This window comes from Schistocerca americana, chromosome 4 (assembly GCF_021461395.2).
Source record: "Schistocerca americana isolate TAMUIC-IGC-003095 chromosome 4, iqSchAmer2.1, whole genome shotgun sequence".
Taxonomy (NCBI): Eukaryota; Metazoa; Arthropoda; class Insecta; order Orthoptera; family Acrididae; genus Schistocerca; species Schistocerca americana.
In genome coordinates this window covers 95,984,923-96,012,433 of record NC_060122.1, presented here as the reverse complement: position 1 = coordinate 96,012,433, position 27,511 = coordinate 95,984,923, and the positions used below count along the sequence as shown (strand labels likewise).

Genomic DNA, 27,511 nt, shown 5'->3' with positions numbered 1-27,511 from the left:
TTGAAAGTTAAGGTTGGTAGCGACCGGAAATAAGTGAATTAGTTCCGTCCTCCATCAATACATGTACTGTACCACCATTACCCTTCTCCCAACCCACACACCGAAAGTCATCTAAGCTGATTATATATGGAGATATTGCAACAATTTTTTCCAGTAATGTTTACAACGTTTCCTACTACTACTAGGTGGGAGATGTTTGCATCTTGGAAACTTGTTTCGAAACGCAGGAACCGCTATCCATGGCAGTGTCAGTACAGGTGATAAGAGACAATATTTTCGGGTATCTACTGCACGGCGCCAGCTTATGTTTACTAAATTTCAAATTCAGATTCCATCAAAGTTTAGTTGTGGTCGTATACACCGCGAAATGAAATGGACAAGGTAAGAAATTGCTGAAATGGCATCTTCCTATGAGTCAGAGGGTTCCTGTGAAATGTTAAGAGATTGCAAGAGTCTTGTATAAAGTGGGATTGAACATTTGCCACAAAACAAAAAAAGGGTTTTGCAGTGTGTGCGGATGTGGCAGGGGTATTGACTAGCATAGATTTCACTGTCATCTCTACAACGAATATACCAGGGTGTTCGGAAATTCGCGTTACAAACTTCTAGGATTTGTAGACGGAAGTGATTACATAATATTTTGAATAGGAACCCATGTCCGGGAAACGTACGGTTTCCGTGCTACAGCCGTTTAGAAACATGTTTGCTCGGTAAGTATGTAACAGGGTAGCCATAGTGGGTGGTGTCCGTGAGTGTTAGAGCAAGATGGTTGAGTACTCGTCTGCAGAATATACTTACATGATCCTTCTAAATAGCGAAGTTCACGGTCATGGAAGAGCTGCTCGTCGCCTTTTCGAGATGGCCCTCCACAACGTCCGACTCCATCGCATACTCTTTACGCTACAGTTACGCAACGGCTTCGAGAAAGAGTACCTTCACTGTCTGCAGGCGTGACTGTGGTGCTCCAAGGAGACGCTGCACACCCAGGCTAAAGAGGCAATTTATTTGGCTTTTAATAAGTGGAACAGTAAAAAATGTGATGACTGGGTGACGCCAAATCATTAATTTGTAACAGTAGACCCTTTACTGGTATGTTTTCAAATGGTTGTAGCACCAATTCTAAATATTACCTACTCACTCAACACTACGAGGCGTAGAAATTTATAACGGGAATTTGCGAACGCCCTGTATAATCGTCCAGTCCGTCAATCAGTGCTGGACAAACTGAAGGTACTATTTTAGAGGTTGCTTGCTTCAGTATTTGAAATTTATTTGGAAGACTCTGGAAAACTGGAAGTCGCACCCTCCTAAAATTTGTGGCTTTCTGAGAAAAAAATGGTGCTACCATATTTGCCACAATTGCAAATCTTAGTAGATTTACAGACTCTTAAATTCCACATTTAGATCCCCTAGCAGGTTATTTCCTCCACTTGCTCAACGGATTTTCTTCACTGTAAGCTACTACACCTCTGTTTTTGTTTATTTGACAATGTTGGAAATGACACATGATGTGCTTATAGCAATTGAGTGATGCAGTTTGTGACCTGTTTGTGTTGCAGCATCCTGTGCATCCAGGAGGAGCTCGGACAGCTGAGTGGCAGCCCCACGGCAGTGGACGAGTGCTGTGGGGGCGGCGGCAGCCCCCTGGGCGCCCAGGCACCCTCACCGCCCCCACCGGCCCAGGCAGAGGTGTGCAGCGCCGGCCCCCGTGGCCCGCAGGACCGAGCCGGCTGGATCGACGGCCTCATCGGCTGTCTGCGCCCCGTCTGGACCATTATTGGCAAGGCCGCCTCACACGAGATCAAGAGCAAGCAAGGTCAGTTTCGCTTCCGTCTGTCAACAAGAACCGTGTTTAAAGACTATGAACTTAAGTTTTCTCTGTGCAATAGATACAGGTGAGCAGACAAGGTGTCGTACTAAATGTTCGTGTTGGACTCGTCACTGCCAATTTTCGATAAAAATCAGAAATTTCAAAAATATCTGCTTCTGTCATCATCAAGAAAGCAATTTACTGCCAAAGAATTTTAGGAAATACGTAGGCCTATATGTAGCTGATACAGTTGTGTCCACTGTGACCGTAGTGTCTTTGTTGCCATCGTAATGTACACTGTAGAGTCAGTGAGGTTCTGTAAGGTACTGACATGGATGTGCAGCTGTGCTGACTCCAGTACTGCAGCCAGCTGCACTACATTTCTCATTTGAAGATCTGTGGCATGAAGAGCCTGAGTGAGATGATCCTACAGATTCTTGATTGGGTTTAAATCCGTGAAATTTGGTGGTGTGTACACTGCAAAGCATGGGACGTATTGCATTGTCCTACTGGCAGATGCTGTAGTGCTGAGGAGAGACGAACTGCATGTAGGGGTGGTTGTGGTCCCCAAGAACAGATATATACTAGTGTCATTTCACTATGCCTTCAGAATGACAAAATTATCCAGAACATGTCAAAAAATCACACATTCATTGACAGTTTCTTTTACAAGTATGAAGATGATCATCATAAATTGCTTCTTGCAATAAGATTTCATAATCAATAAGCTTTCTTTGAAAGATATTTTCAGTAAGTTTTAAAAATTTAAATTTTTCTTTATATTTAAGCTTGCTTGCATCTTTATTCATATAACCATTTTACAAACATTATACATACAAAAGCAATGATTTTTGTTAAAAAGAAATGAACATTTTGTAAAAGAGATAACTCGTCATATACCTAGTTTACATATTTATCATGTAAGAGTTCTCACTTCGTTCCATTGTGAAGATCTCAACTTTTTGTTTGTAAAATAGGGTGTGTGCAAGGGTTATCGCAGATCAGTTCTAGGATAGATTAGTGGAATATTTCTCCAGGGTGGGCAGAATACTGAAACAGTTAATTTTAACTGTAAATGAGGCAGTTCACTAAATTATTTTGCAAAATGTTTTTGTATGAGGGTATTTTTAAATTTCTTGTATGAATTCCTAGTACAAGTAGAGGGTGATGAATTGATTATGATTTAGATAAGAATCCATCCTCTTAAATCTTCTGGGCAAAGGAAGAGAAGTGATTTCCTGTTGCTGAACTAATTATTACAGTGGCAGTGGAGAAACAAAGAACAAAATGTGACTTGTGATGACTATGAATTTCATGTATCCCTTGGCATTGGATATTGTTACCGCATCATTTAATTGATTACAAATATAGTAGCAGACAAATTACATTGAAGTGGACAGTTTCACTTGTTTGTTACTGGTTCACAGAAAGCGTGCATCTCCAGGCAGAAGTTCATACTGAAATAATGCTGACCATCACCCTTTGCATAACCTAAGAATTTGTAAAAGAGATCAAAAGGTAAAAAGAATTTTGTGTTACTCAGTGATACTAGCACTCTGCCTAATATGACCAGTGACTAACTCTTCTCTAATATTGTATGGTAGTGTGAGTGTGCAAAGCACAAAGTACACACCAATGGAAAAATAATGAATTTATTTTCTGGGAAATACTTGTTTTGTATTGGTAGAACTTTTAACATGAGAATTAAGAATCATCTGATAAATTTATTTAATCTCTTTTGTTTCTTGTTTGCCTTTTTTTTGTCCTACTTTAGAAGAAGGAAGAGGAAAAAGTTAATTCTTATATAATCACAGGTAATGTCTTGGCTTCCACAGGAAACATATCACTCCAAATCAACAATTTAAAAAAAATTCCCTTTGTTTCCTGGATAAATATCATATTGTAAGTATGTGATGTCTTTGCACAGTACTGGCACTAAGACTTGAGCCACCTGAAACAAACTAAATTTCACATGTAATTGCCACAACATACGAGCAGTGAAAAATATCTTTACACACACATTATTACAAATGACTAGTGTAGCCCAGAGTTAGATGTGCTATGGGACATGAAGGAAACAAAGGACCAATCTCAAACAAGTATATAGGAGTCACAAGGAAGTTTTAGTCATAAAGATGTTTAAGAAGTTTTACTCTCCTCAAGTCTTTGGCATTCAAGAGGAGTCACCAAAGGTAGAGACAAGCTTATAGTTATTTAGCTGAGTAAGGAAGGAGAGATGCCGATGGAATAAATAACAGTAAGAAAATTACTGATCAAGGCAGAAAATCAGAAGATAAGAGAAGAAAGTAAAAGAGATACGAATGGAACTAAATGCAGACAGTGAAAGAGTTGAATTAAAAGAGGAATTGTGATTGTAACAGTGTGGATGAGCATACAGTGTGTAAACTTTTAGATGGCAGACCTCTCCCTAGTCCTGAATCGGTAGAAGTCGGTAAACGTCGGGAGGCTTCGGTAGGCACGCAGTTTCGACTGCTGCCAACATTACGTAGCTCACTGTGTTGTACAAGGTAGCCATTGTCGTCTGCTTCGTTATTGTTTTGCGCTGTACTGTTCTGCGTGTTTTTATTGTGCAGTTGTGCTAAATATTATCAAAATGAGTGAAGAGGCAGTTGCTGGCCCATCTCGGGAGTTGCCAACAACCCCTGCCGGTAGGCCTACGGTTAGAAGGAAACCAGTATTACGTAGCGATGCTCGCAAAATTATATTGCGTGTGATTGAATGCTGCGAAAGGGAAAGGGAGCAGAAAAAATTGCTTCACCCCATTTACAAATCTTCAGTGAGAGCTGCTACGTACACAGGACAAAGCATGCGTAGCATTGGAAGATTCAGTTTTCCAAGAATCATCCTGGCGTATCACCACAAACGCCTGGCAAGATAAGGTGAGTTTCCATTTCAGATATTTTGTTCGCGATCACTTTGAATGAGCGCCCTATTTCATCCGAATTAACTTATATTTCATTTTCCTTGCTACCGTATTGCTTTGTATGGAAACACCACTGCTTACTGTATTATTTCGAAACACATTCATATTACAGTACATACATTCATTTTTATATATATATAGATTTTAATGTACATGGCGATCCAGTTTCGTTTATGAACAACATTTAAAGCGAGTTTTACTTCCACGCCTTTCGTCTGCTTTCGTGTAAGTATGACGCGCAATTTGTAGTGCCAGCACTGCAACTAGTAGGCGTGCCTTGTCCCCCCCCCCCCCCCCCCCCCCAACGGCTCCTCTCCCCTCGCCAGCCAATACTTGCTTCCTCCTCTCCCCGCACTCCCCTCACAACTCTGCCGTCTTACAGTTAACACACTGTAAAGTGAGAAATAAAAAATATAATGGTGGAGAGGGCAAGGATGTGATGCATAGAAAGCTATCAACTTGGCAATTATAGATAATTTCTTTTTCTGTAATGTGTTCTTTATTTGACTTTTCTGTGGCTGTGAATGAAACAGACTTATTTTACGAATGCATACCAGTTTGGCTGTATGCACAATGCATTTTACTTTTATTTGCATTCATAAAAAAACCAAATAATATTTTTACAGATGACTGGGAAATACCCTTTGAAGATATCAGTGATTTGCAGTGGTTGGGATCTGGAGCTCAAGGTGCTGTTTTCAGTGGCAAGTGGAAGAAGGAAATGGTTGCGGTGAAGAAAGTACGTGAACAGAAGGAAACTGATATTCGGAATCTCAGGAAGCTTAATCATCCGAATATTGTACAATTCAAGTGAGTATTTCCATAGAGCTTACATGCATTACCTACTGACTGCTGGTAATCATTAGCTCAATGTTGTTCGTAAATAGGACTATTTACCAGTTGTTCCACTTTTTACAGAGCTTTTGATTACCCATTTTAAATCTATTTTGGATGTGCACCTGCCACATTATTTCATGCATACTTTTGAAAATATCCAGTAATCTATTTCCAAACTCTATTGCCTATAGAAACTATAAGAAACTTGGGACCTAAAAGATATTTAAGTGCATAGTAGTGTATGCTATCTCCAAGAATTCATGTAATTTGCTCTGCATTTCATCCCACAGCGGTCTTCTGCTTTGTATTTACCATAGTCTTCACTAATTCTCCACTCATAGCACACTTATATTACTAAGTCACTATCCCAGGCCACAGAATCCAGACCCAATTGCAGGTTACATATCTAAGGCTTCCAGGGCACCAAAAAAACTGATTTTCAGTATTTCATATAAATAGTGATCGGATTTAAAAATGTAAAATGCAGAGATAATCTAGTCACGAGGAGATCATACGTGTAAGGTTGAACACAGACAAGTATTACAATTATAAACTGTAGGTTTGTCTTGGGGCAGCATAACTCACTACATGTGCACTGTATCCATTGTTGCTTGTGGCACCATCCCTTGCATCAGGCAGTAAACAGCAAAAAATTGTCCTCTGTGCACTTTCTTTATCATGTGCATGCTTCCATGCATTGCTAAGTGCATAGTTGGTGGCTCTATTGAAGTTGTTTTCACATAGTCTAATTTCAGCTGCTTCCCTGATGATATTCTCAACAGTTTAATGCATGAGCAAGTTTTATCATTTGTTCAGACAAAATCTTGTGTTTATTTAACAGGCTATGCTCAACCACAACTGATTTTTCCAAATATCTGTATTTAAGGTGTCACTGATGCTCAACGCAATGACTGGCAAGAAGCCTGTGTAAGCTGGCCTGCATAACCAATGCCACACTCGCAAGGAATATTGTAAATTCCCAGCCCACCCAAGCTGAGATTATCTTTAATAGGTAGCAAATTTTCTTTAATTTTTCCGAGTGGCTGGAAGACTGGTCTGATTCCTTGCCTGTTTAGGACTCTACCTATCTTACTAGTTGCTGCATCGCAGAATGAAAGCTGCACTATGCGCTAGTCCTCTTGGCTTGTTTGAACGACATGATGTCTTGGTTTGGTCAACAGTGTAGAGCTAATATCGTGGACAGAATACCCATTTAGAATACCGTCATCAGATAGTTAATCTCAGAGCTGTGGTGGTCCTTACGTGAAATAATCCTGGCTCTGGTTACTGAGATGTTCAACTTAGCTCTCCTCTGAGCTGGATGACAAAAGATGTGTCAGTGAAGACACAGATCTATAAGCATCATTTACTGTACACAAAATGGCTGAGTAATCCTTCTGATTTCTGTTTGACCAAGATGTCTAGGAAAGCTCTTGACCACCACCTAGATCATTTTAAATCTGTGCATCCTAGCATCAAGTTTACCATGGAGATGGAAAGTGATGGAAAGCTTCCGTTTCTGGATGTTCTGGTGTACAGAAAGGATGATGGAACACTGGGACACAGTGTTTATCAAAAGCCTAAGCACACGGACTGTTACCTGCATGCTTCTAGCTGTCATCCATCATTCCAGCATACGGGGGTCCTGCGGACGTTGGCAAGAAGAGCTTATGCCATTTCAGATGGAGAAAGCTTGACACAAGAATTGGACCATCTCAAGCTTATGTTCAAGTACAATGGCTATACAGATAAAACAGATCCGTCGTGCTTTCCAGTTTGGACCTTTGCCTGAACCACCAGAAGATACCTGCAAATCGGTGGCTTTTCTGCCTTTTGCTGGGAGCATTTCCTCGAAGATAGGAAGAATTCTAAAAAGATATCATATCGAAAGTATTTTTCGTCTGCCAGCCAAGATTTGAGCGCTTCTTGGCTCTGTTAAGGATGACCTGGGTTTGAGGAAGCCCGGTGTGTACAAGATCACTTGCCACTGTGGCAAGGCTTATATTGGTCAGACAATCCGGACCATTCAGGACCAATGTGTTGAGCACCAGCAGCACACATGGTTGCTTCAACCTGAGAAATCTGCAGTGGCGGAGCACTGTCTCACCGAGGGACATAGAATGCTGTATGACGAGACACAAATGGTTGCCCCTGCATCTCGCTATTGGGACTGTGTTTTAAAAGAATCCATAGAGATTTGTTTATCTGATAATCTCATTAATAGAGACACGGGTTATCTTTTAAGTAAGACTTGGAACCCGGCGTTATCAGACACTAAAAAACAACAATCTGTGTTTCGATCGTCGGAATAAAATTTTTAATTTTTGATAGCGATGTCTCGATTTCACCTGTTTCCACCACAGGTGGCGTGGTACAGTGGAAACTCGATTAACCGTCATCTTCGGGACCGTGGTCGGGACGGTTGAGCGAATAGACGGATAACAGAGACACTGTATTCCTCCAAAACATAACCTCAATCAATTATTTTATGTATAGACACACATCACTCTCACAATAATATAATAATATTTCAGAACGAAAACAAATTAAACACGATTTTAATAGCAAATAAAACTATTTACGACATGATAAAAATATCCGTACAGTAGCTACAAAAGTTGCAAAATACGTAATGTACAATACTGTACTGTACTATAAACTTATAGGTGAAATAGTTTATCTAGCTTGGAAATAGTCAGTCAATTTCTTCTGCATTTTTGATGTTCGAGCTTTCACCATGGCAATATTTCGTATTTTTCGGAGCAGTAGTAGTGCCTGCGTTGCATTAGCCTCTTCTTGACTTTCAAACCATTCTGTACACTTGGACAGCATTGTTTCGGCCTCTGAATGGCTAATAGTTTGTTTTTCTTCATGGTTTGAACACTTGTCTTCATCAGCCCCCCCTTCTTCTTCTTCTTCTTCTTCTTCTTGTTCGGTGGCACTTACGCTGGCAACAATTTCGTCATCACTCAAAATTTGAAAATCCCCGTCCACTTTGTCACACTTTAACCACTCTGATACTTCTTCTGACGTCAAATTTGAGCTGATTTGTAAATTATTGCACAAATTGACCATCTCGTCAACTGTCACACACTCAGGTTCCTCCGATTCTTCACCTCTAGGTTGAGGCCGAAGTTTATTCCAGCCGTCCTTGAGATTTGATACTGACAAATCACTCCATGCACTGGCAACATTGAAAATGGCATCTTTAATACTGTAAGACCTCCAAAACTGTTTTACAGATGTTGATTCATCAGATGAGAGCAAACTTTTGATAAATATTTTTCTATAACGATGTTTAATTTTTCGATGATTCCCTGATCCATGGGCTGGTATAAGTGAAGTTGTGTTTGCTGGAAGGAAGAGACATGTTATGTTGCCGTCATCACTTTTCATTTCACAAGTAGGGTGCATTGGGGCATTGTCTAATAGCAATAGCGCTTTCTGTGGCAACTTTTTGTCAGCCAAATGTGCTCTAACTTGAGGTACAAATTGTTTGTGAAATTGTAGCACGTCAACTGAAGGTCATATTTTATGTACCACTCTACGGCGGGCAGGTACATTTCCTTCCCACTAAAATAGAGTAAATAAACAAAGCGAATGCGTCACTGCACCTTAGAGCATTCTGTTATTACAGTATTATTATGCTGTTACAGCAGTGACAGTTAACAGAAACTGACGGTTTAAAGAGTGACGGTTAATAGAGTTTTTACTGTATGTTTACTTGCGCTAGAGGGCAGTTACGGCACCTTTTCATGCACGCGTTGTGGGCCATCTGCGGCCTATATAGGGGTCGCTGCTTGTGCTGAGAAGTCAGTTCTGGTGAGATCGTGTACCGGCACTCTCACCTGAAGATGGCAGCCAGTTGGACCGCAAAAATATTGTGTCAAGATGTCGTTATGATCCGGCTGCACACCCGAGAAGAATATTATGTCTAGGAAAGGTAACTTCACGTCCTTCTCCAGTTGTAGTTATATCTTATATTGGGACATATGCTATTCAAATAGTCGACAGACTGCTAGAGTGCATCACTGCTGTGCACCCATATTAAAAAATAATCATCAGCATATCAGAAGAAGTAGGATTGATGTAAGAAACTGCTGTTCAATGCTCGTTCTTCAAAATCCTCCATGGAAAAAATTAGCTATGGCAGGTGACACTCGTGAACCTATGGCTGTTCAATTACACATTTCATAGAAATTCCCAACTGTACAAAAAATAAGTGGTCATAAAATTGTGCTCAAATAATTTCAAAATTTCAGGAGGGAAATGAGTGTCCAGCAGTTTCCCAGATGTGTAGGTTGAACAGAAACTCCATGTACAGAAAACCGACACATACAGACCTGTATCTTAATGGGCATAGGTTTCATTGTTCAGCTCAGAAGGGCACTGTGCTGAACATGTTAACAGCTTAGAAGCAGTGAAAACGACTTCAGTAGAGACACTAGCTATGCATTTAGTAATGTGTAAATGATAAAGAAAGAGCACAGAGCAATGATGGCTACAATTCACAAACAAAATCTATGGATGTAGAGGGCGCTGCCTCAGCATGCTCCATTTCCGTGTTGTCATCATGACATGTACCTTATTTCTGTATTTATATGTTAACAGTGTTCCTCTGATGACCACTGAAGATATGGGGCTTCATATGCCTAACCAACCTGGTGCTCCCTCTCATGAAAATCTCACTATTATTAAGGTGATATTTTCACACAACATTCCTGTGATTGTGCGTATGAATATGCAACAAGAATCATTCTGAAAATTGAAATGGGATTCTACTGTAAGGAGCACATTCCTCCATTCACTCACGGTCCCTTGTTGGCTGCACAGTAAACAGCCCATCTCTGCATTGCCATGACTGAATGAGACACAAATGATGTGAGGCAGCTGACATACAGGCCAAATGCTCTGATTGTCTGGCATAGTTTTCTCAGGAGACTGCAGCACATCATGCAACTGTAAGTTCCACATACAGTTGTCTTGTAGTCATTACTGAGTTTTCTTGTGGGGTGCCTTCTCTCTGTTACCCTTGAACTGGTATATAATAAGTGTTTCTGGGAACTGTAACCACAAGCTACTAAGAGTGCCGTTTGAACTCACCTGCTTCAAGGTGTCGAAGTGTTCTAGCCTTCCAAACTGGATCCAAATAGTGTATTTATGCCATTACAGTATTAACTTCACCTACAGACTAACATCTGGTTACAACAAAAATGCAAACAATATTGTGGCATTATGAGTCTAATACCATTGAGTTTCTCTATTACATCACTTGAAGAATGAGTTCCTTTGCTACACGGATAGCCGGCCATGGTGGCTGAGGGGTTCTAAGCACTTCAGTCTGGAACCGCGCTACTGCTACAGTCACAGGTTCAAATCCTGCCCCGGGCAAGGATGTGTGTCCTGTCCTTAGGTTAGTTAGGTTTAAGTAGTTCTAAGTTCTGGGGGACTGATGACCTCAGATGTTAAGTCCCATAGTGCTCAGAGCCATTTGAATCTTTTTTTTTTTTTTTTTTTTTTTTTTTTTGCTACATGGATACCACAATTCAGTTTGTGGGGAATTCTTGAGAATGACATACAGCAGTTGGTCACGTAGTCTCTTTAGAGTTCCCTCTATTTTCCTAATTATGTTCAGTTTTTGATATTAGTGTAGCAGTAGTGTAGTGTCTACATTAATTGGAATGAATACAGTTCAAATATTGGCGAAACCTCACGTTGAGATGGGCTTGAAAGAAGACATAGTGAGATGCACAAAGGCCTGCAAACACAATATAATTGAGGAATATGTGTCAGTAATTAGCTGGTAATTCAGAGAAGATGGTAAGAAAATGCACAAGTTCTTAGCAGCCAATGAAGTTAGTGGTGTAGTCCACCCCCCACTCCTCTCACCTCCAATATCCCAGCAGTTGAACCTGGCCTTAGCTACAGTTTGGCAGGAGGCTACATGTGAGGTTGGAGTTTGGTGGTTGTGCCTACATATAAAAAGTGGACTAATTTTTGCCAGTACTTGTGAATGAAAACAAATATTTAAAATTATGAAATCTTTCTGTAAAAATGTTCAGTATGAGCACTGTTCTTCAGAAAATAAAATGAATTTGCATACAAAAAACAGAAGACTGCATACACTTTATAATGAATTAACCTTTTTTCTCCAGGGGAGTTTGCACACAGGCTCCATGTTACTGTATAGTCATGGAGTATTGCCCATATGGCCCTCTGTACAATCTGCTTAAGGATGGAGAGGAAGTACCTCCTGCTCGTCTTGTGAGGTGGTCAAAGGAGATTGCTTCTGGAATGAATTATCTTCATCAACACAAGATCATTCACCGAGATCTTAAAAGCCCAAAGTAAGTCAGAAAATGTTTGTTTGTATCATCTGTTATTATTATTTTCGGTAACCAGTACAAAACTGCTTTTAATTGCAGATTAAAGAAATTTGAATGTATTGATTGTAAATTAACAGCACTTTACGTAAATGATTTGAGTCCTTTAGCCAAGGTAATGGCGTTATCAGCTAAGAGTTATCATTTGTCACTGCTGTGTGTTAATGTCTTTACAGAACAGCCATTTATGTGGTACATGGATGTGTCACAGTAGCTAGCTTGTTGAATTTTTGCACCCTTTGTCCTACAATGTGTATCATTAATGATTGATCTATGCATTACTAAAAACTTACTGACCAGTGTACTGGTAAAGCTGCTACATCATAGGGCATAAATGTGATTTATCTTTCCTCACATATCAGGAATCAGTCTTAATGTCCAGCATATGTCCCTGTGTGGACAACTGAATGTAGCTGACTATCCAGATTGTTACTTGCCTGAATGTAGTCTGCACACCTTCTTAAGTATTGGATCAAATTACTGTGTTAAGTGCAAATCTAGGTATAATTCATAAATTTACAAATGATGATTCTGGGATTAATTGTGCCTACCTGATGTTGACCTTACTTTTCTGGAGGCAGAGATAGCCACTCAGAGGCATACTCCACACTTAATATGATTCTCTTACCCCAGAATAGAACACAATTAAATAATTTATTTCCATGTAGCTGTGTGAAAACAGTAGCATAGAAAGAAGGCTAAATAAGAGAGTGTGGAACAGTTGAGTAAATCTGACATATCCAAGCTTGCCATATTCCACATTAAAGTGATACAGTGGTATTCCAAAAGAAGGAACAGATTTCAAACGTTTATTGCTTCCAAACTACAAAAGATACAACATACATGATTCCAACATTCCTGGAAAGGGAAAAATTCAAGTTTTTATGCATTCAGTGTGAGCACCATGTGTTACATGACAAGTATCAAAATAGTGGCTCATTTCCTACCACACACGGAGCAGCTGGTCTCTCGTTACTGGATTCAAAGCTATGTTGTTGACTTTAAAAGAGTGTCAGGCATAGGAGGGATAAAATGCAGTCTTTTACGTAACCCCACAGATAAGTCACAAGGTGTGGGGTCAGGAGATCTGGGAGGCCACTGCCAACGAAGTTCATCTTCTGCTCCTCCTCTTCCATTCCAACATCTCAGATCTCACACATTGTGACTTTTATCTGTGGGTTATGTAAAAGACTGCACTTTTGTCCCCCCTATGCCTGACACTTCTGAAAGTCTGTGACATCGCACTGTTGAAGCTTTGAATCCAGTACCAAGAGACCAGCTGCTCCGTGTGTGGTAGGAAATGAGTCACCATTTTGATATTTGTCATGTAACACATGATGCTCACAATGAAAGCATAAAAACTTGAACTCTCCTGTTTCTACAAATGTTGGAATTGTGTGTTTCTATCTTTTGTAGTTTGGAAGCAATAAACATTTGAAATCTGTTCATTCTTTTGGACTACCCCTGTACATATGCCATAATTACAGCAGAAATGATATGTCAGACTTTCAGAGGTGTGTTAGCCCATATTAAAAAAAAGAGGGGGGAAGATTGGGGTTTAACGTCTTGCCAAAATCGAGGTCATTACTCATTAGCGATGGAGCACAGGTTTGGATTGTTTTCAAGGATGGGGAAGTAAATCAAGCCAGCCCTTTCAGAGGAACCATCCCTGCATTTGCCTGGAGCATTTTAGAGAAATCATGGAAAATCGAAAACTAGATGACCGGACACGAATCTGAACAGTTGTGTTCCCAAATGCGAGTCCAGTGTCATATCTTCCAAGTTAGCATGAAAACCAAGTTATTATGATGACACAACTGTTTAGCAATTCAAGAAAATTAGCTGTGTTCCACTGAAAAATGGATACTTACTTAGAGTTTATAATGAATATTTCTTCATTTTTAGCGTTTTGATTGGAAGAGGAGAAATAGTGAAGATAAGTGACTTTGGAACAAGCCGTGAATGGAATGAAAATAGCACAAAAATGACATTTGCTGGTACTGTAGCCTGGATGGCTCCAGAAATTATACGAAATGAACCCTGCTCTGAGAAAGTAGATATTTGGTGAGTAATATTACACTGCTAAATTACACCTTTACACACACCTCTCACCCCCCCTCCCCCCAATCTCTCTCTCTCTCTCTCTCTCTCTCTCTCTCTCTTTCTCATTCTGTGATCAACAAGCAGTATGAAGAACAGTGTGATTTACCAACAAGAGATGCAAGAGTTGTTGATAAAGTTTCTTTATTGAACAACCTGGTTTGGTCCATGGACCATTATCAGGTAAAACATTTACATCATCATACTAGGTAATATACAATGGCATCAAATAATAAAATCCATGAATTGATCACTGTTGCCAAATAGTAATACAAACTACATTGCCAGTCATAGAAATGTGCCAGACAGTGCACTCACTTTAAGATGGACTATTTGTGTAACATGAGTGAGTGCAGTGTTTGCCACACTTTTATGATTGGTGATGTAATTTATACTACTAGTTGACAACAGTGATGAATACAGGGATTTTATCATTTGGTGCCATTGTATATTGCCTAGTATGATGTAAATGTTTTATGAACCTGATGATGGTGCATGGACAGAAACTGTTTGCTCAATAAAGGAACTTTACCAGCAGCTCTTGGTGGTAAATCATGACCACCTTCGAATATTTACAAAGCTTCTTAAAATAAATTTCCAGATCCTTTCCTGCACCTTGTGCCCATGACATGATGCTTTGTGACTACTTTTCTATCCTCCTAGTAACTGCATCTTACCCTTTGTTTTCCCTGTTTGTATCCTTCATCTAGCAAACAAGATCTTCAATCTGTATGTTTATCAGGCTTGCTCCATTGCCCTTGTTTTGACATCTGGTAATCAGATAACACTCTTCAGTTGAAATTACTGCTTGTATACAATATCTGTATTGAAATAAAGCAATTACTTTCTTTTGTATATGAAAGATATGATGACAAATTGCAGTATGTGGGACTGATGAAAAAACGAAACTAGAAAATAGGCCATCTATTTTCATATCATTTTTAGCTATATTTAAGATTGTATATTAATCAGTATTGGTACATTACACACACATTTAAATAGTAGTTAAAGTGAATGTTAGCCATTTCTGCATTTAGTCACAGTAACACTAGACTTTTAAAGATAAAAGGTTCCTAAATAATTGGCAGTACACTTCTTGTATTATCATAACCACTTGTAGAAAAGACTTTAAGAAAGACTGTATCCTGTAATTTTAATATATTATTACTGCTATACAAGACCAGTTAGTCTGATGTCTTTATTGTTGGTAACTCAGGAAATTTTCTGAAATTTATAAGGTCTTATGGTGTTGTGCTGTGGGAACTGCTGACCTGTGAGGTGCCCTACAAAGATGTAGACTCATCAGCAATTATGTTTGGAGTGGGGAACCATTCCTTACAATTGCCAATACCAAGTACCTGCCCGGATGGCTTCCGCCTCCTCATCAAGCAGTGCTGGAGTGACAAGCCCCGCAACAGGCCATCATTCAAACATATTCTGATGCACCTTGACATTGCAGCTGTTGAAGTGCTTTGCACGACTCCGGAGAAATATCTTAAAACCCAGGTTTGTATTAAATTGCTGTTTCATAATTAGAGAAGTGTCTTGAATGTAATGAAATCATTTCCATAATTTATTTTGTATTTACAGGCAACTTGGAAAGAAGAAGTGCGTAGCAAGATGTTGCAGCTGCAGTCTAGTGGATCACGGTTGCCCAGGTGTGAGGAAGATCTTGTAAAAAGGAGAAATGAAGAGCTGAGGCATGCACAGGATATCAGAGAACACTATGAACGGAAGCTGGATAGAGTTAACGATATTTATCTTGAAGTACATGCACAGTTTCTCCAAGTGGCAGAACAAAAGAAACAATTGCGTGCTAAGACAAAGCAGTTGGAACAGTGGGAGCAACAACTGCGAAAGTAAGCTCTTCTTGATGCACTTATAATTTGGATGGAAAGAGAGTAGTTTTGTTGGGAAGGTGAAGAATGGAGCCACACTGTCAGTGCAGATAACATCACAAAGGCAGATATGCATATAGTTTCTTACAGCATTATATTCCCTTTTTTTATTATATTAGTTTCTTTTTAAAGCTCATGTTGGTATGGAAAGCTATTTTTACTCTTAAAGTTGAGTGCCATGTTGCTTCACCAGTTTTTTGTCTCACAAAGTTCCACAGTGTGTTTCATGGAAAGAAAGGCTATGACATCAAATTTATCGTAGCTTTTGGAGTGAAATAGGTTATCAAATTCAATAAAATGGTAGATACTGTTGAATGTCTGCCTCTGTCCTGCACCTGATACCAGTAGTTTCCTTAAGGTGTTTAGACATGAACATCTTGTTATGAAAGTCTTATTCTTCTCATACAGTTTTTTTCAGTTACTTACATATTTGCATTTAATTCATTCAATCAATTTTTCTTTATCTTATTAACACCTGAAAACAGCCCCCCCCCCCTCGCCGAGCATTTAGTATTGTATTACTGTTTGTATAGTAATTTGCAATGTCACTGAATACACGCCTTCATTCTCCACTGAATGACTTGTATGTGGAAAGCAAGATTGGCCAGAAGCCAACAGTCTTTCGGTTTTACCTCTTTCCTTGTTTGTTGCTGCTTTCATTCTCAATTGTTGCCATTATGTCTGAAATTATCATAAAATGGTATAACCCGAAAAAACTACATCTAAGTTGGAACAAGCAAATCTTGATAATTAGTGAATGCAATAGTACAGACAACTCAATAAAAGTTCTAAATGCCACCTCAGATGATGTATGCCACCAACAAGAGAAAGATGTGGTATGTCTGACAGTAGATTTAAGAATTAGTCTTTTTAATGGAATAAGAAATATGGCAATGTCATGTTGGAACTTCAGTAATGCATTCCTATTAAGTTGGTGTGTATGAAGTAATTTTTCTTTTGAAACACTGTGCTTTGAAAGTACATATTCAAAAAGTTAAAGTAGATAAAGCTGCTAAAGGCAATTTAATGTCATGTTGATGCCATATATTGGACAAATGACCAAGTTTTCACTAACTGAATATTTTATCTTTACAGGCGTGAGAAATATGTAAATGTAATGCAAGCAGGTATGAAAAATCAAAAGCAAAGTACAAAGAGACGAAATCCTCTTTGCAGTATGTCTACAACCCCAACTTCGCCAGAACAGCAAACAACAAGCCCTGAATCTCCTAGGAACTGGGCTGAGGGTGTAAGTAGCTTCTATAAGCTATCTTGATGCAGTGACCTGACACTTTACATATTTTGTTTTCAATCCAAGCATTTAGACCTTAATTTATTAAAAGCTGATTCTTGTAATTTACTTTTTTGTGGCTAAGGGGAAAAAGATATGGAGAAGTATTATGTATACCAGCTGATATTAGGTGTAATTTTAATGGAAATAAATAAATAATTTTAATAGAAATACTGTGACAAATCAGTGCATCTTTTCTTCAGTTGAAAATATTGAAATTTACGCAAGTTCATAACACTGCTAAATATTTCTCACTCTGTCAACATTTTTTGACCTTTCTTCAATCTTGCTTCCATTAGCAAGTGCAATGTCACAGCTGACTCTGGTGCTTTCATCTTTCCGAAAGCCCAACTGATCATACTGTAACAGATCCTTGGCTGTTTTCCATTCTTCTGTATATCATTCTTGTTAGCAGTGTGTGTGCATTAAGTGTTAGCTGATTGTGTGTTATTTGTTGCGCTTATATGTACTCATTATCTTCAGAATTTTGTAGATGATATTTATTTGAAAGTCTGGTGTGTTGCCAGTCTCGTAGATTCTATGAACCATCTTAAATAGTAGTTTGTTTGCAACTTCTCCCAATGTTCTTAGAAATACCAATAGAATGTTATCTATACCTTCTGCCTCATTTGATCTCATGTCTTCCAAAGCTCTTTTACATTCTGACTCTTAATACTGGATCCCCTATCTCTTTCATATCAATTCCAGTTTCTTCTTCTATCATGTCATGAGGCAATGTCTCTGCCTTTAAGAGTTTCAATGTACTCTTTCCACCTATTCACTCTCTCCTCTGTGTTTCACTGTCGAATTCCTATTGCACTCTTAATGTTTCCATTCTTCCTTTTAATTTCATTCATGGTTGTTCTAGCTTCTCTGTATGCTGAATCAGTCCTTCTAGCCATCATTTCTTTTTCGATTCTTCACATTTTTTCTGCAGCTATTTTCCCTTGTTTTCCTACATTTCCTACTTATTTCATTACTAGGTGACTTGTATTTCTGTATTCCTAAATATTCCTGATCTTTAACCACCTCCACTAGGACCTTGCCTAGTACAGCGGTGCAGGTCTCCCGCATTGTCCCCTACGCTCCTCGGAGAATGGGACCTCATCATCATCATTTTTGTATTTCCTTCTTTCATCAATAAATTGAAGTATTTCTTCTGTTACCCGAGGTTTCTTCACAGTTACCTTGCATGTATCTGTGTTTGTTTCCAGCATCTGTGATTAATCTTTGAGATGTCCACACCTCTTCAGCTGAACTGTACTGTAGTATTCCATATCACAGTATCCACTTCCTTAGAGAATTTTAAATGCATCTCATTGTTCCTCACTACTTCTGTATTCCACATTAGTTCTTCTGGATGATTGTCTAAAATTTTAGTTTGCTCTTTATTGTTACTAACTTGTGATCTTAGTCCTTAGCTGCTCTTGGGTTTGCCTTACAATCCAATATCTGAATTTTGTATCTGTGTCAGCCACGATATAATCCAGCTGGAATCTTCCCAATCTTCTCTCAAATATACTTCCCCTATTGTGAGTCTTAGACACAGTATTCACTGTTAGTAACTGAAATTTTTGCCAAGTTCATTTAGCCTTTTACCAGTTCATTCTACTGTGGGCCCATACTGTGGTTGCAAAGAACTACTGTGATCTATCTAAATGTGCCATGGGAAAGGATGAGGTGGAACTGCTCAGGATGTAGCAACATAAGATACTGAACACGCATTGCAAGTAACATTTTTCATTCGGTCAAGAAGAGAAAACAATAAGCAAATTACAGTTATCAGATAGGTGTGAGCATTTACACTCTATGCTAAACAATAAACAAACAAATAGATGATTTTATATAGGATGCAAAAACCGGTGCACTGATATGAAATTTTAAATTTGTATGTTTATTCCACTACTAGTGAGGTTAAACTCTAAGTCTAACACTAAGAAACACACAAACTGCTAATGATAATCTAGATCACTTGTGTAGACAGCACTTCCTAATAATGCCTGGTAATATCAGGTGACTTTTGATCACACCATTGATGTACCTAATTTAACCTTGAATTTAAGATAGTCTTGAACAGGACCCTCCTGTTGTGGCCACCCCTCAGCTCTACAAATGTTCGCACACACTAGCAGTGTTCAGTGGATAGCATTCACAATAATGGCTCTACAATTACGTTATGTCTACAGATATACAAGTTCCTAACATTAAAACTAGCAAGTTAAGTGAGGGGTAACATTTATTCACATTGGTGCATGCGTGTGGAGCCATTTTGGCTCTTCACCAAACATATAAAAGAACTGCTGTGTATTTAATACCGCCACAGCAGCTTAATGGACTCCGTTAATCAGATACTGCATGAATGTAAATCATCTAGTTCCTAGCAGGCCTCAACAACTGTTTGCAATTACTCAGTGCCTCTTTGTTGTCTATCGTCAGCTCTCCAGAGGCAACGCAGTGTGCCACAATGCTGCTATGCATTTCAAACCTGACTCACCCACTAGATCGTCTTTTCACTTGAACCTAACTAAACACGTGGCAAGCTGTTAAATATCTTATGGCATATCCTAACAAACTTTAATTCACAGCAAAATGCATGCAGACACATCAGCTGTGCTTATTTCCTGGTGTCTCGATGGGAAGTGCAGTCGAGAAGAATGTTTCCTGCCACATGGGGCTTTTCTGGAAACACCCAGGCTTGTTAAAAGTGTTCATTGCTACAAGCACTCTGTGATGCTGTGTGCGCCGGCTGACGTGTCATCTGCTGCAGTCCTAGCCTATTGGCTGTGGCAAGCACAAAAATGTGTTTGTGCATTGCCACACTACGAAGCACATATTCTTCCATAACCCCTTTTTCTTTCCCTTCCCTCCCCTTCCCTTACGTTACAACCTCTTTCCAGTCACCCATGATTATTAATATTGTTCAGTATCCTCGTACTCTTTTCTGTCTCTCACCTTCTGTTTGCGAAGTCAGCATATATAACTGAACTAGTGCTGTTGCCGATGGTGTGCTGTTGAATTTGATGGGAATAACCCTGTCACTGAAATGTTCGCAGTAACACACTTTCTGTCCTACCTCCCTATTTCGAACAAATCCTACTATACCATCTTCTGCTGCTGTTGATATTGTCCTATATTTGTCTGACTAGAAATCCGTATCTTCCTCCCATTTTACTTCACTGACCTCCACTATGCCTAGAATGAGCCTTTGCATTTCCCTTTGCAGATTTTCTACTTTCCCTACCATATTCAGACTTGTAACATTTCACACTCCAACTTCTAGAATGTTACTCTTTCATTGATTATTCCATCTTCTTCTCATGGTCACCTCCCCACTGGCACTCCCTCATGGGGATCTGATTGGGGGACTAGTCTGGAATCTTTTGCCAATGGAGAGATCATCATGATACTTCTTGAAATACAGGCCACATATCATATCTTCAATGCATTGGTTTCCATTGCCTTCTGTATCCTCACACTGTTGATATTTGGTGTTTCTTCCAACTTTTAAACACAGTTTCCCATCCCAAGGTAAGAGAATGCCATGAACCTCAGTCCGGTCCTGTGCCCTCTTTTACAAGACCTTTGGTAGAATGAGGGTGAATTCTTATACTAGAAGTCCTCAGCTGCCATTGGTGATGATTTTTTTAATTCAAAATTTAAGCAGTGGCTAGGTTTGAACCAGGACTTAGGACATTTTGATCACTAGTCAAAGACACAACTGCTATATCAAACAATGGAAACTCCAGGTAGGAATATCAACCACGTAGGAAAAGATAGATTGCTGCTTACCATAAAGATGACATGTTAAGTTGCAGACAAGCACAATTAAGACATTTACACAAAGCTTTCAGCTACAGCCTTCATCAGTAAAAGAGAAACACACACCATTCATACACACAAGCAAGCACATCTTACGCACACATGGCTGCCAACTCCAGTGTCTTAGGACCAAGCTGCCACAGTTAGTGGTTACGTGTGCGTGATGTGTGCATGCTTGTCTGTATGAATGCTGTGTGTTTCTCTTTTGCTGATGAAGGCTGTGGCCAAAAGCTTTGTGTGTCTTTTAATTGTGCTTGTCTGCAGATTAACGTATCTGTACAATAAGTAGCAAGCTTTCTTTTCCTACACTACTGCTACACTTATTTATATAGTAAATTATTACTTGTCATGCAGCCTTTTTACAAACATTGGTACTTGCCATGTAGCTAACAGAATCCTTCAGTCCCAGAATCTAAATATTCACATAATTTGTAGAAAGAGTGACTAATAAGGTATGATCTTAATTTCCTTTTGAATTGGTAGGGATCTCAGTTTTGTGCGTTATGTTACACAGGAATTCGCTGAATATCTTAATATCAGAGGACGTAAGTCAATTCTGAATCCAGGACGAGGTAGCAAAGTCTACATGAAAATTATTGTGTGTCTTGTATTATTACTGTATACATCACATTTCAGTTGAAACTGATTTTTATTATTAACAACAAAAACCATTAAGGGGGACATGTGTCAGGAAGTAGTTGTAAAAATTCCAAGTCTTAAAAAGGTCTTTACAGGATTTACAGTTGCCTACTTTACACAACATTCTTACTGCTCACTTCTGCTGCACACGCGCGCGTGTGCGCGCGCGCGCGCGCACACACACACACACACACACACACACACACACACACACACACACACACACACACACATTCATTTACTTAAGCCTCACTGCCCCAGAAGACAATTCCAGAGGACAAAAAAAAATGGCATAATACACTGAACTGAATTCTGATTAGATTCCTACTGTGGATTCCATTTTAACTACTTATGCAGAGGGATGCCAAAGAATTTTTTACAGTGGTTCGCATTGAGCATGTGACTATTAATGTCTACTTCTCATGCTAACAGATCATTATTGCTGGTTTGAAGTTGCATAGTCTGAGTATTTCTCAGATTAAGACGTTAACTCATAGCTGTGAACCACATGCAGGTGTCTTCAGCTATCATCTGAATGGTGTCTGATAAGGCTGAGTTTTTTTTGTGCCTAAGGTACAGTCTGTTAGTGGGAACCTGTGCTTTCTGTTACAGAGATAACATTCTGTCCATGCAAGACAGATGCGTTTAATATCATGACACTTTAGTTTGCTATGTAGAATTCTGTAATCCACACAATCTTGTTTAACCCTGCCAGCACATCAGTTTGTGAGGTCTCATGTTGGTTTCTGGGTGGAGAATCCCCTAAAAAAGCCAAACTGATAGGTAGTTAACAAGTTCTGTTAAATAATGCATTGTTTTATGGTGGGCTACTTTATCAAACACTGGTTTTCTTATCTCCAGCTTTTAGATGGCTGTTGCAACAGCGCATTTAAGTCTGTCAAGAAATGTGCATTGAGTCGTTGATTGATTAGAAAGATAGCTTAAGGGCAATACTATAAAGTTAGCACAAGATTCTAATATTCTGCTAGAAACACGATCGTAGCCATTAGAATTAGAACTTTTTAGTGACCTTATGAATTCTGCCATCTTCTTAGATATTGTAGTTTTGAAACTAATGTCTGTCAAAGGTGCATGCAGTGTCTGCACAAGAAAATCTAGTGAATACATATTTGGTTGTATGTTCTGGGTGCACTGCCTGCAGCCCTGTGAGGGAGTAATCATTGAATTTAGTGACCAGTAATTTGAAAGTGTTTCTGTTTCCACCAGAGCTCTTTTCTGGGGGCTCAATTTCAGTGGAGTTAGTAGTTTTGTTAGTTTCTTATTTAATGATGTTCTGAATAATTGCTTCTTGTGGAACATTTCATTCTAAAGCATAGTATATGAGTTTCCCTTTTTTTATGACAGAGTGGAGGTTTCGGCTGTACTGGCAGTAACGGAGTTTCATATCTTGTCTACTGCTTGTTTTCTGTATTATGCAGAGCTCTCTCTCTCTCTTCTTAGCGGAAGACACTTTAATCCCAGCAGTTATGCACCCACTATCCTTGCTTCTGTTTAATTTTGCCAGTTAAATTTTCATCTAACACGCTCTGATTTATAAATTTCTCCCTGGTTTTCGTCCCATAACTTTTCTCTAAACATTCCGAGTGAGAGACTGTCTATGATTCTGTGATACAATTTACAATCTGTGCCTAACAGATCAGTAAATTTTATTGCTAGCATTTGACCATCATTGTCAGATAAACCATTGACTATTGGTTTTACAGCTAAATTATTGCAGGTTTTTCAGTGTAAAAAGAAATTATCAACAGCTGTTGCACTGTGTGTTTTAATCCCTGTAGGCAGCTTAACTGTGGAAAGTAAAATTGACAACTCTATGTGATCCGAGGTGGTACTATCTGGCAAAACATTAGTTTGAAGGTCGTCACAAACAAGGATTTTCCAGATCAGTCTTCATAACCTTACTAAAACTGTTTTTAGTTTGTTTTTGGAGTGTAAAATACCCCTGCAGGTGGTATCTAAACTGTCAGTACTACAGATTATATATTTTGTGGTCCACCATTGTGGTACAGCATTCAGAAAGCTGTTCAACATATCTGTTAACCTGAAGGGTCTGGTGTTAACTGCAGTTTTTGTATACAGAGCCACTGTCCTTTCTTTTTATTGACTCAACAGGAATATGACATTGGCTTGTATCCCTCAAGATGATTCTGTTCAGTTTTGGTGATTTCGATGTGATGTTATGATAAGTGAAACAAGTAGTCTGCTGAAATTCCATTGACCTTTTCATTTTGTTGAATTGATATGGCAAGTTAATCTTTTTCATTTGTAAGGCTTCTATACTTTGATAGAAGACACTAAATGCATTTTCTTTAATGTCCTTGTCTTTGTCCAAGCTGCAATTTCTTATTGTACTGGTAGCTGTTTCAACTGTAACTACATTTATTTGGTAGCCCTGTCTTCCAGGTGAATGTTTCCTAAAAAAGCAGAAATCACTAGGATAAGATGGACACTACCTTGGTTAAACCGGATGGTTCTAGTTTTTAGTTGTGCAAGTATCCTCTTACAAGAACCATTCATATATGAAAAGTACTATGTACATGTAATTGAGTGAGGGATGACACATTAGCTACACCCATGTGTGAATTTTCTTCCCTCTTGAATGATTTTCCAAGATCTGCATTAACACATTCCACAGACTGCTTCATCCAGGGCTTATAATTTCACTTAAATAGTCATGCGACTGTGACACTAGTGTGAGGAGTATTCTCAGCAATGTGCCTGTGTCATTGACATTTGTATGTTTTTTTTCTGACAGAACCCTGTCATGGCAACTCTGGTGGTGAAAGGAGTATCACAAGCAAAATCGATTGTGAGCTGCGGAAGTCCCGGTGATAAGCAAGTACGACAGAGGAGGTACAGGCATAGGAGAGTTGGGTCTGGAAGTGGCAGCAGTTCAGCTCTTGCCAGGAGTAGTCCAGGACATGAGAGGAAGGTATGTTTGTCTTACTGTTATGTTGGATGAATTAGCTTTCTCATACCCTTTTGAGATGATGGCACAAAGCAGTGTGCCAACAGACAATGTTGTGAAATAGTAAAGCGTAGCATCAGATTTTAAGTGTAGAGTGGCTTATTAGTTCATATAATCATATTTAGAGAAGTAATGTGCGTTTTATGTAAGACACAGTTATATACTTCCTCGTTCACCCAAGCTGATGAGATTTGAAAGTGGTGCCTTATAGCAGCCGATTGAAACATGTAATTAGTGACTGAGATAGTGGAAAATGAACTATGGAAAGTTAGTTCTTTTAGCAATAGAACCTGTGAAAAAAGTGACCAAGCACCTGGAAAGGTGAGAATGGCCAACACCAGAATATGAAGTTGTATTTTTTTTTTACCAGCAGATATATTTATTTACATGGCTATTGACTTGTATGTGAATATGAGATTCAATAATGTTTTGTATAAAATTATGATAGAGAATGTGAATAATTATTTCACACAGAACAAAATTACTGGCCACTACTTAGCTTCATTAGGCAGAAGGTTTAGCATTGCTTTGTCCTCACTAAAGATGGTTCTGTCTCATTGTAAATGTGAGTGACTTGCCTTTCCTTTTTGATCTTCCCCACATCCTCCCTCTCTCGTCTCCAGGGAGTGAACTAAATGCTCTTAAAACATAGATTAACGTCAAAACTTTTATTTTTACGTTTGTATTTTGGCAGTATTCACCATTTCAGCTACTGATTCGCCAGCATTTCTATCTTGTTCTTCTTTGATACATAAAAATTTTGTTATTTTAGAGCCCCATTAGAACCACATAAGATTTTAATTTCTCATGATGTCATAAATTTTCATAAATAAAAACAAATTTTGGGATCATATTGTAATTTGTAAATGAACTGAATTGTGTGAGGAATTTTAAATTATTAAATATTTCTTCTGTTATAGTTGGGGTCGCAAACTGAGCATCGGCTGGTTGACAGTGAAACACAGACTGATATACTCATGGATGTCAGTGAGACAGAAACGAGTCCTAGTGCATGTCTGGCTAATCGAAAAATGGCAACGATGACAGAGATGCCGAAGAACTCGGAGTTAAGACTTCCCGCCTTGGATTCTACAGAAGAGCGTTGCCCTTCTCCGGGTGCAGAAAGTCTCAATGGAAATAGCTGTAGGCAACCTTGTTCAAGCCCAGAGCCTAACAGCAACATTCGTTTGACTACCTGCAGTGACGATGACCACCTAGATACACTTGACCGCAAAGTGAGTGAAATTGTCAGTCGAAACCGTGTGCCATCCCCCACTAATGGGAACTCTGAGAGTGTGTTAGTAGGGAGGCAGTATAGCTCAGAAACACTGGACTCTCAGGACCAGAGCTGGTCAGAAGAGGAAGGAGACACCCTGGATGGTTACAACTACAGCCTGCGGCGACGGAGGTGAGTTCACTGATGCTTAAAGTCTGATTTAAACTAGTTGTCACTTAATGTTTAAACTCCAAAGCTGCAGCATTGTTTTGTCCAATACAGTCTGCAGGCAGCCACCACAGTGCATTGCTCTCTGCAGCAATAGAAAATTGCTTTTGAGCAAAATGTGAAAAGATCAAATTAAAAATCTCTAATTCACATACAATGTAGGCCTCTGTAGTGTCTCTCAGCAAGTCAAAAATCTATTCTTAATTGTAATTATAGGGAAAGAGTTGCACAGACTTTTCTGAAACATATTAAATTTTCCCAGTGTCCGGCTTACCATGTCGTAGCTCAAAAACTAATGCTCTTACAGCAATACTGTTTCTTTTGTTTACTACTAAAATGTCTCGCTCAGCAATGAATCTTTTAAAATTTTCATACTGCATTGTGTTTCCTATACACATGCTTCTGAAAACAGCATTTTTATGCAGTTGCATTGGTATTTAACTCATAATAAATATGAAGTCTTAAGTTCCTATCTTGTACAGAAATAACAAAAATTCTGAAATTTACTGATAGTATTGCTCTCAGTGGTATGTCTATACGCGACAAAAATATTTTCTTAATTTTAATTAGGGCTGGTGTTATGTTGATTATTGAAACAAGAGAAATTTTCACATCTGGAAAAGTTTCCTTCTTATCATTGCAAATCTCAAAAACTACTATACACATGAAATAATGTCTTGATTTCTACACAAAATGAAATAATTGAGTCTAAATTACAATAAGAAGATGATGGGTAGTGGCTGAACAGTATTCGTTAGTCTAACAACAAGAAAGAGAAATTGATTGAATAAAGTCACACACACTAGATTTAATGGGAGTAAGAAGTTCATTAAAGTACACTAACACTATGTACTTGTGCTAATGAGGCAATAGGAAGACATTGCTCAATGCAGAGTCAGTGGTACCATCGATATCACTGCTCCTAGTGACAGATATCAAATCGTTGACACACTGTTGTAACACAGCTTCATTCTTCCATGCTTCCTGTATCACTCCTTTCATATGAACCACTACCTTTTGCCAATCTTCTGGTGTCACTTTTTTCAACTGCCTCCTTCTAAATCCATTCCACTTCTGTCAACATAAATGTTTTTATTTTCTCCAACAATATGACATTTAACCCATGCCCAAACCAGTTCTGTAGTGTTGAAGTGGCAACAGTAGGGAGGCAGTCTGAGCACTTTATGTCCACATTTTTTTGCCATTTCATCCACAGTGTAAACTGGATTCTTTGACGTGTGTTCTAATAATTATGCATGTGTCAAGCTGCTGTCAAGCTCTATCTTACGTTTCTCTAATCAGCAAGCAATGTTGTTTTCCTTTGTTGCCTTTTTGGGCACCTTGCTTTGTATAACAG

The 27,511-nt window shown here is 38.9% G+C and overlaps 1 protein-coding gene across 2 annotated transcripts in view; it reads left to right on the top strand.

Annotated features, from left to right (window-relative positions):
• Window positions 1-27,511, top strand: part of LOC124613123 (mitogen-activated protein kinase kinase kinase 13) — a 388,238-nt gene that overhangs the window by 349,980 nt on the left and 10,747 nt on the right. For both annotated transcript variants that reach the window (XM_047141738.1, XM_047141739.1), the window contains exons 2-10: window positions 1,560-1,816; window positions 5,381-5,564; window positions 11,747-11,938; window positions 13,880-14,038; window positions 15,313-15,580; window positions 15,665-15,933; window positions 17,068-17,221; window positions 24,498-24,674; window positions 25,631-26,118. In XM_047141738.1, coding sequence (XP_046997694.1) covers window positions 1,560-1,816; window positions 5,381-5,564; window positions 11,747-11,938; window positions 13,880-14,038; window positions 15,313-15,580; window positions 15,665-15,933; window positions 17,068-17,221; window positions 24,498-24,674; window positions 25,631-26,118 — 2,148 coding nt within the window. The remainder of the gene's footprint in view (window positions 1-1,559; window positions 1,817-5,380; window positions 5,565-11,746; window positions 11,939-13,879; window positions 14,039-15,312; window positions 15,581-15,664; window positions 15,934-17,067; window positions 17,222-24,497; window positions 24,675-25,630; window positions 26,119-27,511) is intronic.